Raw genomic sequence first — 15758 nt, 5'->3', positions numbered from 1 at the left:
GGGAAGGGGAAGGGGAAGGGGAAGGGGAAGGGGAAGGGGAAGGGGAAGGGGAAGGGGAAGGGGAAGGGGAAGGGGAAGGGGAAGGAAAGGAAAGGAAAGGAAAGGAAAGGAAAGGAAAGGAAAGGAAAGGAAAGGAAAGGAAAGGAAAGGAAAGGAAAGGAAAGGAAAGGAAAGGAAAGGAAAGGAAAGGAAAGGAAAGGAAAGGAAAATCAGGCTTAGCTGCACAGAGCCAACAGGAATCCTTTGGAAAATGTTTCTAAAGCACACTCTTCATTTGTATGCCTCCTCTGAAGACATACTGTAATCATTTATTTCCTAAGCAATTAGAGCTGTCTCTTCTGCTTTCAGAATGTAAATATAGTACCATAAATATATGTACAGTTGCATAAAAATGTTTGCAAACACACGCTGCAGGACTAACTACTTCCTTTTCCCACCGACAGAAGACCATTTGGTCCTTGCCAAATTAGGGTGGTAACCCTGCAAGTGTCCTTGCTGGCACACTTGAAAGGGTGCCCCATAGCCTAGAGGAGAACAATATAACAGCACAGATGATACCTAAAAAAACATATTCAGAAATCAATCCAAAAAAGGGACTTGGTCTCTCAATACTGGTTTTCCACATTACCCCGTATTTAGGAACCCCAGGAGCAGTATTTGGAACACACAAGACCTCTTTGTTGAGATATTACAAAAGTACGAAGACAACTGGTTTTTGGGGTGAGACAAAAAAGCACCCTCTTTTCCTCCCCAACTTTGATCTCAAAAAATTTCTTATTAAAAAAAAAATAATCCTACAAACATCAAGCAGCAGCTTTTTTGAGGTGGAGGCAGAGAAGAAGATTTAGACCTAGTTTTGTTTTGGTTTTCTGGTTGTGTTTTTTTGTTTTGTTTTGTTTTGTTTTTTGTTTGGGGGGAGTTGGTTTGTTTTTTATTGTTTAGTTTGTTTTGTTTTGTTTTTTTTTTTTTTCCTTTTCTTTTCTTTTTTCTTCCGGAAGGCAATGAGTTCCCCTATTGTCATGGTTTGAGATAGCCCCAAAATCCAATTCCCTAGCTCCATTCCCCCTCCCACATCTCAACCCAATGTGAGATGGGTTTTTCCAGATAAAACACAACCAGACTCAAAGTGGGGGAAAGGGAATATATTACAATGACTGTACAAATAAATACTATAACACATTATACACATGATCACAACTATCTCAAACCATGACACCTATGAAAGGATGAAGTGCAATCAGAGAAACGTCTGAAGACCACAATCTGGAAAATTGTGACTAGCTACATGCCTTTACCATTGTGTGAGCACCTGCTCAATGATTTTTATCACTATTTGTAATGTGGAAGTCCAGCACACAATAGCCTGTTTGCTAAATCCCTGATGTGAAATATCACTTCTGACAGGATGAAATCATTTACTTTAGGACTGCACTTATCTCCATCACTCTTTCGGGCCTTCACCTGTTGTCTGCTCATTCAGAGAAAAAATAAAACACTTGTCATCTCTGGAATGCAGTGTATGTTTATAATAAAAACAAAGATCATATTATAGTCAGGCCATTCACATAAAAGAGCATCCTATAACCTTTGATTGCAGAGCTTTTATATGTCAGCCCCTGCCCATTAAATGCATCTGTCTACACTTCCATAAATGAGACTCATAAAAAGCCATTGTACAGAAAAGTTATTGCTGAAACCTGTGATTTAAAACAGGTCATTACTGCAATATATTCTATTTAGCACTATAAAGACCATCTACATCTCGTGGGCTGGTAATTGGCACCAATTACCAACCTTACGAACTGCTATCATATGGAAAACTACACCCAGAAAATTTAGATTCCTACAAACATTGAACTTCATGCCATAAGCAAACTAAGGCTGACACTCATTATAGGGTGAAGGAGGACCATCGACGTGTAATAATGAAAAAACTAAATTTAACTGCTACATCCTCCCCCACCTCACTGACTTCACACATTGTAATTCAGTACTAAATTTAGCCCAAAGTAGACATATATACCTGTATTTTGGCACTATTTTGAGTCACTCAAAAAATTTCAATCTTTTGCTCAGAGCAGGTTTGGAAGATAGTAATTTCCTATTTAGATATGCCTTTGTCTGAAGGAACGGTAGTTTTCTTTCACATTTCTGATGAGGCAGAAACCAACAAATACTAGTTAATTTTTGTTTACCTGTATGCACCAGTCTTTAAACTAATGGCTTTGAATGGAAGAATGCAGAACCATTAAAATGTGCCAAGTGCATCCATGAGAGGCACTTCCATTAAAAAACATAAGTAAAACAAAACCCCCATAGTTAATGTTCTCTGTTTTGTTTATGCAAATAAATCACATCACACAATCACATACAAATTAAGGACAAACAAGTTATTCAGTTTAGATACAAACACACTAAGAATGAGAAAAAAATTATGTCACAATATAGCATTTACAAACACCTCTTTCAGGAGAATTACATTAATAATTACAATAATATCCCTAAGCTACTTAAAAGAGAGACTGAATTTATCAAGGTGTAAACATATTTTGAACTGATCTCCATCTGTACTACAGACTTTTTCCATTACAGCATTTCAAAGTGAGAATGCTGCCACACCTGACCTTAAGGGAAAGATTAAATGAAAAGTAAAGGGGACTCTTCAAACCCCGTCACCCAAACCTGGCTCATGTACAAAAGCAAGCTCACGATGCTGTTGGTAGGTAGAGAAATGTTTTCACAACCTCTGTCATAACAGGAAAGCAACAAGAACATACCTAAGGTTGTTCATAAATTTGGTTTTATGGGAGAAGGAAAGAGATCCTTAAAAAAAAAAGATAATCTATCTTTTCAATGGAGTTTACTGCACTCATCGCTCAATGAGTGAGAAACAATGTTTGGTTTTGTACAATTTGTACAGTCATATAATAAATCTGCAACAGACAATTTTCTCCATAACATGTATTTTTCAGTCCAGCCAGCCTGTATTGAAGTCAACAGAGGGGCTATGTTGCTTTGAACTAAGTTTTTTTCATATTAAAACATGCGACTTCAGCAGGTCCTGATGTCAGCTTTAAACCTGAAATCATCTTTTTTGCTAGTATAAGTTCATAAATTTTGTTTCCCTGTTATACAAGCTCATGGGTAACAGATGAGAACAGATATCATAACATGGACTGCTAAAAGATTCCATTTATTTATGGTTACTTGTTTAAGTACTTCACGAAACAAGCTGAATTTGTTTAAACTTTATATTTTTCATTGCTGTTATTAGGATGAAAGATGAACAGCTTGATTTTATTCAATTTGAGATTCAAGCATATCAATTAAGCCTTCAATTAAAATGGCTATCAGGAAAGTAAAAATAGTTAAAAGAGAAATACAAACATAAACTGTCCTTGTTAGTCCTGCTTTGTGTGAAATCTCAGGCTGCACCAGCTTTTTAAGGCCAGAGCACTCAGCACCTTGTCAGGTAAGCAGCCATGACCCTCAAAAATAAACTTACACTGAGTACTAGTTCTAGATACAATATTTGTAGTAAAAAACTTTGCTGCAAAATGATGTCCTGGTAATACTGAAAGTGGCGGGTCTGTGCTCTAAAGATTTATGACAAACCTGCTGTTTCCACAGCACAGATCTCCCAGTAATCACTCCATGTCACATATCTAGGGGAAACTTTTGCATGTAAAGAATCAAGGTTAATTTTAAAAAGAGCTCCCTTCCTCTCCTAGCAACTTACATTTTGTCGTAATTCTTCTGTGAAAGCACAGTTAAAATTAATAAAAAATAAAAATAATTTAAAAAAAAGAAAGAAAGAAAAAGAAAGAACCCTTGATTTTAGTGCTTCTCTTCTTTCTCTGTTTACCAGTGTTTGTCAATTATATCATTTACTGAACATTTAAGAGGAAAGTTTTTTTCTTGGTGGCACATGAACTTGTCAGCAGGTACAGCACAGTCCAAGTCATTTTAGTCTGGAACTAGGAACTATCTCCTCTATATGGGTCATGTTAAAAAACTCGTATAGACTGACCATGAAAATGAACATTAGGGGACATTTATTCTATAAATCTGCGCAATTTAGACGTGTCTGTTATGAAAGTACCACTTCTACCTCTACTTAAATGCCCCTCACAATCCTATATATTTGAAACCATTGCTTTTGTAGCTCCAAGGTAACAGGGTGGTGTGAACTTGTAATTTGCAAAAACTCTCTGAGAACAGCAACCCAGAGAGTGGTTTGGATTTAGACAGAACCACTTCAGAAATCACAGCATTCCCGTAGGCAACTCCTCAAACCACCCACGCTCTTGTGGGCAGAATAAACCCACAATTAACTCCACCAAGCACAGGTATGGAAACTGTTGTATTTCTGAGGTCTGGGAGAAAAACCAAATACAATAAAGGAAGTTCAGCACCTGTTTGAATCTGTTCTTAAAGGCAATTATTAGACACGAATGCTGACAGAACCAAGCTCTTCTGAACTTCAATTTGCATGAAAAATATGTAGTTTTCACTTATTCTTGACAATTGCTTAACTGAGATTTGGATTTTCCTTAGGATATGGGAATGGAAATGTCATGTGCATCTCTATGAGTAAAATAAGTAGATGACAGTATTCAATTCTTCTGGCTGTTCAGGGTCTGAATCATTATCAAGAATCCACAGTAACTGCATTTCATTGTGCCTGGCAGCTTTTATATGATGCTTTTTTTTTTTAATTGGGATAAAGAGAACAGCACACCAAATTGACTGAACAACAATGCAAATGCCCTTGAATACAACGAAATTCCAAAAATTTAGGTAAGGTAAGGTCAGTATGAATTTTGTCATGAAGAAATGAAAACAAAGGAATGAATACAGAGCCTTCAAACGATCCTAGAAAAGTGAGGATACAGCTTCACGATTGACCATAAAGGCACGATGCAGACACTGCAAAGGGCAATAAGAAATAGTGAAAGAGCATTTTAGTGCTCTGAGTGCAAGTCAAAACACTGAGGAAATATCCCATAAGACACAACTGGTCTGTTGCTGAAACATGGGAGGCTGAGTTTCAAACGTTATCAGAAGGAATTATTAAAAAAAAAAAAAAAAAAAGGAAAAAAGTTATAGGGTCTCCTAGATAAAACAATCTACACACCCCAAGTTTCTTTCCCAGATAAATCAATCCAGAATTAAAAAAATTGTTGGAAATGGTCTCTCAGATGATCTGGAAGCTGGGAGCTACAGCTCCCTTGGCAGAGGTGTTACAAACACCAACACAAGGAAATACAGCAGAGAAGAGCACAGGCTGTGGATTTAACTTATTTCTTTGTGCTACTGGGGTATTAAATGATCTTTCATCCTGTTCTGTATCCTTTGGGAATAAGTGTATCTTCCTTATCCAACACCTGCTGACATTCTGGGCTTCCCTTCCCTTGATTTATCTGGCTTTAAAAAATAAATGTACTACACAAGCAGGGGTGCAGTGGTGCTGCCATTGCACGTTGTTCTAAGGGAGGGCAGATTTCTTTGATTTCCAGCTTTGACATCCATGCCAAAGCAGAAATTCTTTTTACATAAGCAAAATATTTACACTTCATCCCACTGAGGTTACACCTAGTTATTGACACAGGGGCTTCAGCTCAGTGTGTATCACACTCAGTGATCTTTAGAAGAAAATATAAAAAAAAAAAATAAAGGGATGAATACTGTGTATTTTCTACCTTACAAACAAATGAGCAAAATAGCAGTAAAGCTGTCAGTAAAAAAAGCTGCATCTCTGATGCTTCATCTAAAGACTTACGTTTCTTTTGGAAATCGTACCATTTCAGATTGCCACAAATACAGAATAGCTTCTTAAAGCTAAGAAACATCCTGCTGCATGAGATATTTCAGGTATATTAAACACAGTTTTCTAAAATAGCTTCTCCAAGAATAAGAATCCAGTGAATATATATAATACAGGAGTCACTAACACTTTGGAAGTTCTAAAACCCTCCAGCACATCCTTCGGTGCATGCAGGCAAAAAAAGGAAAAAGTGAATGTATTCTATAAATATAAGTACACGTGTGTGTGTGTGCACACATCTTGCAATAAAAAACCCCAAACTAAAATTCAACATAAGCTTTAGAGTTCAGAAAGCTCTGTAACTGCCAGTCAGGAATCCTTTGCTCTGTACATCTTATGGAAGGCTGCTTGTTCCTAACTAGTTAATTCACTGCAATTATTAAGTGCTTCCTTGTATAATTCTTAATATTCTAAAGAATTTTTACAGGGTATTTATGTCTCCAGGAAATATAGACTAAATTACTTACCTTTCTTTCTGCTAAAAGCACGATTCATGTTGAAGAATCTATCCAGTCAATGATGCTTCTGGGTTTGGTTTTTCCCTCCCCACTTTAACCTGCAGAACAAAACACACAAGAAAACAGAAAACTCCATTATTGTATTTGAAGTTCTCATTATCTTCGCATGAAGACAACGCAAATGACCTTAAGAATTCTGAAAGAATTCTGAGAAATAAAAGGGAGGTGTGTTTTGCTGAGGATTCAATACTGAAAAAATTGCCTTCTATTAGGGCTATTACCTTCTTGCTCCATTTACATCAGAGTGTACAGTAATTTTTGTATTTTCTTCACTTAAAAAAAATGAAACACTTATATTCTTAATTTTTGATTCACAATATTATCCTATAATTTTATTCTTCAGCAACATTTCACAGCCAAAAATATAACATTCAGTACTTCCTAAGCTGTGAAAACCACCTCAGTTCTGTAGTAGAGACTTTCCTTTTGCAACTACTTGTAAAGATACTCCCACCACTGCTTTTCACCCTGCTCAGATCTTCAAGCCAAAAGCTGCACCAATGCCGTTTCTCTTTCTCTTCCTTCCAAGCAGTCCAGTCAAAGGAAACAAAAAAGGGGAAAAGGGAGCATGAAAAAAAGAAAATCGAAAGCACTTGCTTCAGATTATCTTTGGAAATCAGTTGGAACATTACCTTTGCTTTGAAAAAAACCAAAACCCAAGCCAGTATTTCAAACATCAGCATCCAGATGACTGATAAATTCATTTAAGACACTTTATGCAGCTCACGAATGCTTCTTGTGGCACTTGACCCTCTTTTTCAAGTAATTAAGTTCAACAGCAATTAAAGCAATTATATCTCAATTTCGATGTAAATATTTCTCAGATTGGAAGACGTGGCCAATTACAGCTGAAAAAAAAAAAAACCAAAACACTTCCATTTGATTTTCAAGTAATCACTGCTGTGACAGGACTTTTTTCCATACAGTCCTATGTGAACAAAAGAATAATCCCTGTTTACCTAAACTGGCAGAGTATCCTCGATGTGCAACCAACCATTTGCCCTTTAAAGTACAGGTACCAGATCGTTTTTGTTTTACAGCTTTTACTGAGCACTTGAGAAGGGAGAATACCATGCAGTAAGTACAGGTAGAAGTTTTCCATCTCATTTCCATCTCATTATTTCACTACAGAGTCCACACACTATGCATTTGGTACACTACATAACAGTGTAGCTAAAGACTGCAGAAGCCTTACACACTCCCACAGCCATTCCTGATGCCTGCCCTCACTCTTCCCAGTGATATAAGGGAAACTGTGGATACACAGAGGTCACTGAAAGCAGAAAACACTCCTGAGGGCTCTGAAGTCCTAGGGATGGTTTTAGCAGCATCCCTGGAACGCACAGTGGCATTCCTGGGGTAGTTCCAAGAAGTATTAGTTTCACCAATGCAGAGGAGCTCTCCTCACAGGGAAGCACGGAGTAGGACTTTCACCAGTGTGAGGATAATTAATTGAGTTTAAATGAAGTAACAAGCAGTGCAGAACCTCAGAACCGCAGCTTTTCAAGCAAGTGCAAGTGTGTTAACTTACTGGCTCACAAGGAACACAAGCAGCCTATTAGATAAGTTTAACAAATACAAGCAGTGGCAGAAGGCTATTCACCTTCTCCATGAACTATCACACTCAGTTTTGAGCAAAAAGAACTTGCTTTCCTCTCTTAGATACCTCCAGTAGTTGCCTTACAAGCACTGGACCAAAGGCTTTCTATCCCTCCACGATGGGATCATAACAGGTCCTCTTTCAGAAAACTTTTTTTTCTTGATGTGTTCCTGTCCTCATCCAAGAGACTACTAAGGAACATATTTGAGATGGTTTACTGCATAGAGAATCTTCTAAATAGCAACTATGTGCACACATCACCAGGCTGCTGGCTGGCCACATTTGCAGAGGTCACCACTCAAGTATTTTGTTTAAAAAAAAGTGTAAGTAAGCATATGTTTCTTCCTGGTGAACAAGAATATATTACCATTAAAGCAATCTACACTAGTAAAAGCCAAAATTTATTGACCACTTAGCTAAAAATGGAGAGTATTTGCCAAAAGCATGTTCATAATTTCAGCTCCAACAAAACATCAATAGAAAAAGTTATGAATGTGGCTTGGACAACAAATAGTATCAAAACACTTAATCAGTGTTTTCCACTTCCACTTCACACCAAATTGTTATTAAACAGGGAAACAGAACTGGCTGCAGGCAACTGCATTTAAAATTCCCTCAAACTCTAACATAAAGAACCTTATCAGCCTCTCAGATGCCAAAAAAGCAGACGGTTAAATGTCCCATTTAAATAGTTTGCTATTTAAAGAAGACCAACCCAAGCATCACAAGGTTAAGTTCAATCTCCTCAGTTGAGCTTGGGGTAAGAGGGTGCAATCACAGTGGTGTAAGCAGCACTTCTGAGTTTCTAATCAGGAAAGCACATTTATAGTTGGACATATCTGCAAAATATTTGCTCACAATATTCCAACAGATGAGGAACAAAACTATCAGGAGCAAGCAAGCTGTTCTCTGATCATGGATGCTAGACAGGTTTTGTGGCAGAAAATGATTGTGTTTCTGGCAATGATCAACACACACAAAGCTGCTGGAAGAAAGTGAGTTGCAAACCAGTGTGTTAAGAGCTTGCAAATAACCCACAAGGAAGGTAAGTCAGAAAATCCCATTCTGGTACAGGGAGCCCTGCACACACAGGGAGAGTCCTTCCTATAAACCACTTGATTTGAAAGGGTAAAGTAGTTGTAAGAATCAGAGGGATTAGGGAATAGGAATGTGGACCAAGCCACTCCATTACTCATCACTCAAGAAGACACACCTAGGTGAAGAATGTTTCTCCACCTTACTCCCAGAAGTTTTCTTCAGTTTTGTCCAAAAACCAAACCCTACCAGGAAATACCAAACCTGCACTGGGTTTCACAAAAGGGTTAACTGACAAACTATGAAGAGTTCTGACAGGTATGAACTAAGAAAAATTTGGGTTATATCAAATTATTTCCTTTGGGGCAGATAAAAAAGAGAAGAAAAATAAAAAAAAGACAGAGAAAAGGCTTAGAAAACAATTTTATTAACTAACAAAAATATAAAAACCAGCCAAATATTCTGAGCAGGAAGAGACATGGCACTCTCAGTGGGAACAGTGACATGTGCACGTGGCCTGGGAAGGTGAGTGTTTAAACTTTAAGCTGTCATAGGGAATGCAAACACCTTCATCTCCTTTTCCCTTTGTCTTCACTGTCACTAACCCAGTGAGGTAGCTTCTGTGTTTGCAGGCATTTGGATGGTAATAGCAAGGTGTGGAGATTTGAAGCTGAAATCATCTCCTCAGTAATTACTTTTTAACATTAACAGCAGAGCTGGTTGCTGTCTCCTCTGCTTTATTGTGCAAAGGCAGTGAACAATGAAGTGCAGTGGCAGGCTTCCAGCTCCCAGCTCCTGCAGTCCTCCCTGGCTGCTGGAACAACACTGCAGTTCCACACAGACATCTTTAAATGCCTGCAGGCTCCTTCAGAAATGTTATGTTTTGGTATGTTTTCTAAATTTAGAGCTGTCTCAAACAAGCCGGGAGAGGAGGTACTTAGGAAGGGGAAGAAACAATCCATGAGTGTAACTGGTTTCATTTGTCTCTTATTTCTTCTTAAAAATTGGGTATTCCTCATGACTTATTTGGGGTTTCTCCACCCCAATCCCTTTGAATGGCATGGGCTATAACAGTTATCTGGGCTGAACCTTTTTTTTTTGTGCACTTCTTTTGCATTCCACAAATAATTCTCCCAATAAGACCTCCCTAAAAGCCCCGACTTGCACCCATCCACTCCCTTTAATAAAAATACAATCTGTCCCTTCTCTCTCACACACACATACACAGTCTCCTTACAAAGCCAAATTTAGCTTCAGGAGACATGAAGATTCAGACTCTTTCCTCTCTCAAACCCAGCCTTTCATACTGGATAATATTTCTTAAAGAATGAAGCACAAAATGTCTTAAAACCTGTTTTCAAAAGAGCCACAGCACACAGGAATGTGTGATTCATTGGCTTGAAATGAAACTTAGGCTTATAAAGTTATTTCTGAAGGTAAGATGAGAAACTTCAGAACACAGTAATAGCTTTAAAAGTATTTTTCTGGTTTAGACCAAAACATTGTGAAAATATTGTCCTAATATGACATGAGACATAATAAAGGAAAAAATGATGATAATACAAGACTGCATAAAGTAATACACAAAAACAAATAAACATCATCATGTCATGATGCACTTGCCCCTCCTTTTGTATGAAAGTAACTGAACCACTAACTTGCCACAGCCCTTTCTCCTCTGAAGCAGTTAAATCATTAAAAAATGACACATGAATGAACATATTTCGGTGCAGACCCAAGCCTGCACTGCCTTGCAGCCTTTCCTAATGTTTGGAAAGCAAGCAATTCCATTCATGGTAAAGAAAATACGTGTCCTTCAAGTTTATAAATGATAACAGTTTGTAGGACTAGAAACCACCACAACATTTATTAAATAGATTTTAGTGCTACAAAAACTTGCAGGAAAAAATAACTCAAAACCAGCACAGCTCTGAGGGCTTCACCAAAAATGAACAACTTTCCATCAGCTGAAGTTCTAAGCCTATGCTAACATTTCATAATTCACAGAAGCACAAATGGAGTATAAAGGAAGAACATTTTGTCACTGGAAAACATTACTTTTTTAAAAAGTTTTATTCATCCCCCCCACGTTTTCAAAAACATTCATTAGCCAGAGCCAAGTGGCAGCCACACTTTCTGGCTGGAGGCAAGTCTGCAGGAATCCAAAGTTGATTCTTTGGCTTTGCAGAGGATGGGGGGGGACTGGTCAAGGACTAGTCTTGACAGGAAGCTGAACAGGAGCCAGAGTGTGCCCAGGTGGCCAAGAAGGCCAATGGATCCTGGCCTGGGTCAGGAACAGCATGGCCAACAGGTCCAAGGAAATGATTCTTCCCCTGGACTCAGCACTGGTGAGGCCACCCCTGGAGTGCTGTGTCCAGTTCTGGGCCCCTCAGCTCAGGAAGGACACTGAGGTCCTGGAGCAGGTCCAGAGGAGAGCAACGAGGCTGGGGAAGGGACTGGAGCACAAGTCCTATGAGGAGAGACTGAGGGAGCTGGGGCTGTTCAGCCTGGAGAAGAGGAGGCTCAGGGGAGACCTCCTCACTCTCTACAACTCCCTGACAGGAGGGGGGAGTCAGGTGGGGGTTGGTCTCTTTTCCCAGGCAGAGATCAGTAAGACAAGAGGGCTCGGTCTTAAGCTGTGCCAGGGGAGGTTTAGGTTGTCAGTGGGGCAGAGCCCAGACAACAGCTCTGCTGGCCCTGGAGCCTGCAGCCAGGGCACCGTTGGCATGAACTGCCCAGAGGCATCATCAGGGCTCACCCAGTGTGAGTGCAGACAGAAGTGGTCTGGCAAATACCAGAACAGTTGGAAACCACATCCCAAAATACAGCTCACCTTCAATGCGCTGACTGTCCTCCTGTGAAAGGGAGAGGCAGGAACACCCTAATCTGGAGGCCAAAAAACATTCTCCTGGTCTGACAGATCACAGCCCCTGCTCTCCCCACACTCCTGAAACCAGATGGAAGGAGCCACAGGATTTTTCCCCCTCTCTCAACCAGTGCAAGCCCAGCACCATCATGACAAGTGGTTTTTGGCCCACGGTAAGAAGTCTTTCAGACCAAAGGTAAAGCATTTCTCATACAGTAGAGCTGTCAAAGGAGCGTTCACAGAAGCTCCAAGGGCAAGCAGAGAGTAGTGTTATGCTGTAAATATCAACAGCAGAGGCCAGGAAGCAGAAAACCTGGATGAAACTCATGCACTTCACAGCAGTTTCCCAAAAAACTTGTCTAAGTGACTTTTTACTTTTCCATTTCCTAAAAATAAACTCTTCCTTTCAAAGGGAAAAAAAATGAAAATACAGATGAGTAAACAGGCTGACAAGGGGATATCACTGACACAGGTGACAGCAAAAACAATTCCTTAGGCAAGGTTATGGCTAATGTTTTGTTTTACAGCAAGAAGAGATATCAACATCAACAAATATAACAAGAATAACCTTCACTACTGAAGTAGAACTCTGAACAAAATGTGTTTCAAACTGTTGCAAGTACCAGTAAATACTCAGACAAGTTGCTAATGGCACAATCTTAAGGAAAAAAAACAAACAGAGAAATAAAAAACTTACTTGTTTCACAAGAACAGTTCTCCAGATCTGTCTTTTAAAGCATAAGGAAAAATGTAATTTTAAAATATCACACTTCTCAGTATATTTACTTGCAAGTAATTATTTTGTATTGTGTTTACAATGATTATGCTGTTTAGTGGATTACATTACTCATGGAACAAACTGCAGTTTATACTGTCCAAACAAAAGACGTAATTTTAAAAATCAGAAACTCGCTCTGTTATTCAATTCACTACGACAGAATAACCAGGATATAAGAGGAATTTTCTTCCAATTCACAAGCAACAGTGTCAAATCAAACGTGGTGAAAGATTTCAGTCATGTCAGGCTAATTTTTACTCCACTGCACAAGAATTTACAAATGTCAGATGCTCAGAGCCAGTAGAAAGGCTTTACACATGTTCTCTCTCAAAGAGCTCAGACACTTTCATCTGCTTCCAAAAGACAGACAGATGGCAAACATCTTGCTCACTTGCAGACAAGAGGGCCTGTATTTCACATCCCATTAGCCATTTGATCATCTAGATGGAATCAGAAAGAAATTTTCATCTGTCTCACCAATTCCAGGTAGATAATGGAGCTCCTAAAAAGTTTTGTTAGTGTTTTGTTTCTAACAGCAACAAAGTGAGATTTGGCAGTGGGATCCACCACAAACAGGCAAACACAGCTCTTTAAAATAAACCAGTTCTGGTAGAAAAGGCACTGATCCCTGAGATTTTTGACTCACAGGATGAATAATTTTCCAGAATTTCACACACAATCCTTGCTTGGATGGATAGGTACAGGTAAAAGAAAGATATGCCCTGACACTGAGTATGGTTGCTTCTATGCTGGCATCATCCTCTCTTCTGGAAGAGCTGGTTGCTCCATAAGCAATCTAGAGAAGCTATTTATTTAATTCCTGGCAGATTACTTTCCCCCCCCCCTTGCATTTTCTCTGGGGGGGGGGTGAGGGGGAAGGAAGCATTTGAAATCTTCAGGTCTCAAAACAGCAGCAAATTCTTGTTAACACCCTGAAATTTTTCAGGTTCTATTTACTGTATTCATTGCATTTTCACAATCACATTTTAAAAAGAGGCTCTGGTAGAAAAGGCAGAGATCAAAAGACTCATTAGGTATTCCAACAGTAATCTCCAAATAAAGCACTCCATTTCTAGAATTAAGTTTAGATCCACTTACAGTAAAAAGCTCATCACATTTAGCAGATGCACTGTAGAGGTACAAGAGCTTTACGAAAGAGTTTAATAAGTTTTAATAAAAGAGTTTTACAAAAGGTACCATTTTACTACTCTACTGAAGTGCATTTGGCCAATCTTGAAAAGTGCATTGGACACGCCATTGTGCCCATATGCTCAAAGGGTCCCATAGGACCACTTTATGAGCTTCCCTCAACGTGCATTAAACTTAATTGAAGTCCTAAAGCTGATTACTGATGTTCCAAAGATGATTAAGATGAAGTGAAAAACCCAGATGTCTGTTTAGACAAAAGCAACCAGAAAATGCTGGGTAGGTAAGCGAGGGAAGAACAAGGAGAGATGTGCCTGCATCTCCCCACACATGCCCCTGCATTAACTTTACTCCTGTACAGATTTCACAGGACACACTAGATGTTTGCTTCACTGTAATTTTCTCTCCAGAAGCTCAAAAGCCTTGCTCCAATTTATTATAAATGTAAAATGAAAGAAATAATCACCCTTTCCCCAAGGGCTCTGAACTATGACAACACAAATGGTTTTGTATCTCTTTGAAGTCACCAGTTTGGGGTTGTTGTAAAAGCTCTTTGGGTCTTGTTTTGTTTTTTAGCGTAGAAGATTGATAAAAAATTAACAGAGATCATCCTCTTCTAGAAACCAAGAGGACAAGATTATTTCATTATTTAAATCTAGTTATCTGCTGGACTTCAAGTCCGCCCTTCTATACTTTAATTAATTGGAGGTGCTTGTTCCACAACTCCTCCCAAAGAAGAACCAGAACCCTGTATAAACTTTGGGCATCCAACCTGCTGTGCAGTTAATATATTGTGGTTTTCTTATCTTTTACTGTCCTATTCCTCCAATCACTTAGTTCCCAGTGCTAAAGGTCACATGACAAAAAAAAAAAAAAAATCACTGTCATAAGAATTTCTAATACTTGATTTTTTCATAATCAATGTATTAACTTGTTACAAACTGCTGAAACAATGACATACAAAAGTGTCATTGTCTTAACAAGAGTTTAGAAAGTGTCACTCACTTCCCAAAGACAAAATCCATGATACTGAACACAATCCCTTATTATTACAGTCAATAGACTTATCATTACTGTTAATACACTCAGAATCCTTGCTTTAATTGGTTAGCCTCAAGGACAGTACTAAGTTTTATTTGTAAAGATGAGATGGGCTTTATTAGGTGATTTCAATAGTTTTCAAGATTGAGAAAAGTTGGCAATATCCGTTTTCTCACTTCTACTAAGTGAATCTCAGGGAGAGTGCCTTGAAAACTAGATTATATTGCTTTTTAGGCTTTAATACTACATTCCTTTGGCTTGTCTGAAGACATTCTGAAGCATCCAACCATTTTGATAAGGTGGTGATATGAAGTTAAAAACTGACACAAAAGCAGGGAAACCAAACTCCTATTTAAGACAAATTAAACTCATCTCTGTCTTTTAGATCAGGTGTGTATTACATAGTTTGTTATAATGTCTATCCAGGAAGAACATTCAGGTTTTGCACACCATTACAATTATTATTAATCTTATTTCAAGATTTTGGCAAGTGATCCATCCTAGAGGAATGTAGTAGAAAATACTGAAATAGAGACCACCATATCACAGAATTTTCAAGCTAGCCAGTGCTAGCTGTATCTTTGAACACAGCTGGGACTAAGGACAACATGTATATGTTTGAAAACACAATAGATCAGCAGGTTTAGACTCCAGCATTCACCACATCTCACACAGAATGGTGTTGGCTACTTGGCACTGGGAAAATGCAATTCCATTCCCTACTCCAACTAACATCCACGTAGTTGAAACATGCTGCAAGTCTCATGTCATATTCATAGTTTGTTCAACTTTGCATAGAAACACTCAGTGAGGCAATTACAATATTTGGGAATGAAAGACTGCCTTCTCCCACCCTTTACAAGCACACGACACTTGACTACAATCCTTAAACCACTACTCAAACTCACTCCCCAGGTAGGCACCAGTCTGTTGAGCCTCCAGAACCA

The 15758-nt window shown here is 38.7% G+C and overlaps 1 protein-coding gene across 6 annotated transcripts in view; it reads right to left on the bottom strand.

Annotated features, from left to right (window-relative positions):
- The window catches only part of GULP1 (GULP PTB domain containing engulfment adaptor 1), a 153926-nt gene that overhangs the window by 74209 nt on the left and 63959 nt on the right, over positions 1 to 15758 (bottom strand). For all 6 annotated transcript variants that reach the window (XM_027666159.1, XM_027666161.1, XM_027666160.1 and 3 more), the window contains exon 2: positions 6295 to 6383. In XM_027666159.1, the coding sequence (XP_027521960.1) occupies positions 6295 to 6322 (28 nt within the window). In that variant the 5' untranslated portion in view covers positions 6323 to 6383. The remainder of the gene's footprint in view (positions 1 to 6294; positions 6384 to 15758) is intronic.

This window comes from Corapipo altera, unplaced genomic scaffold, assembly GCF_003945725.1.
Source record: "Corapipo altera isolate COAL_440 unplaced genomic scaffold, ASM394572v1 81, whole genome shotgun sequence".
Classification (NCBI taxonomy): Eukaryota; Metazoa; Chordata; class Aves; order Passeriformes; family Pipridae; genus Corapipo; species Corapipo altera.
This window is presented reverse-complemented; position numbering and strand designations above follow the sequence as displayed.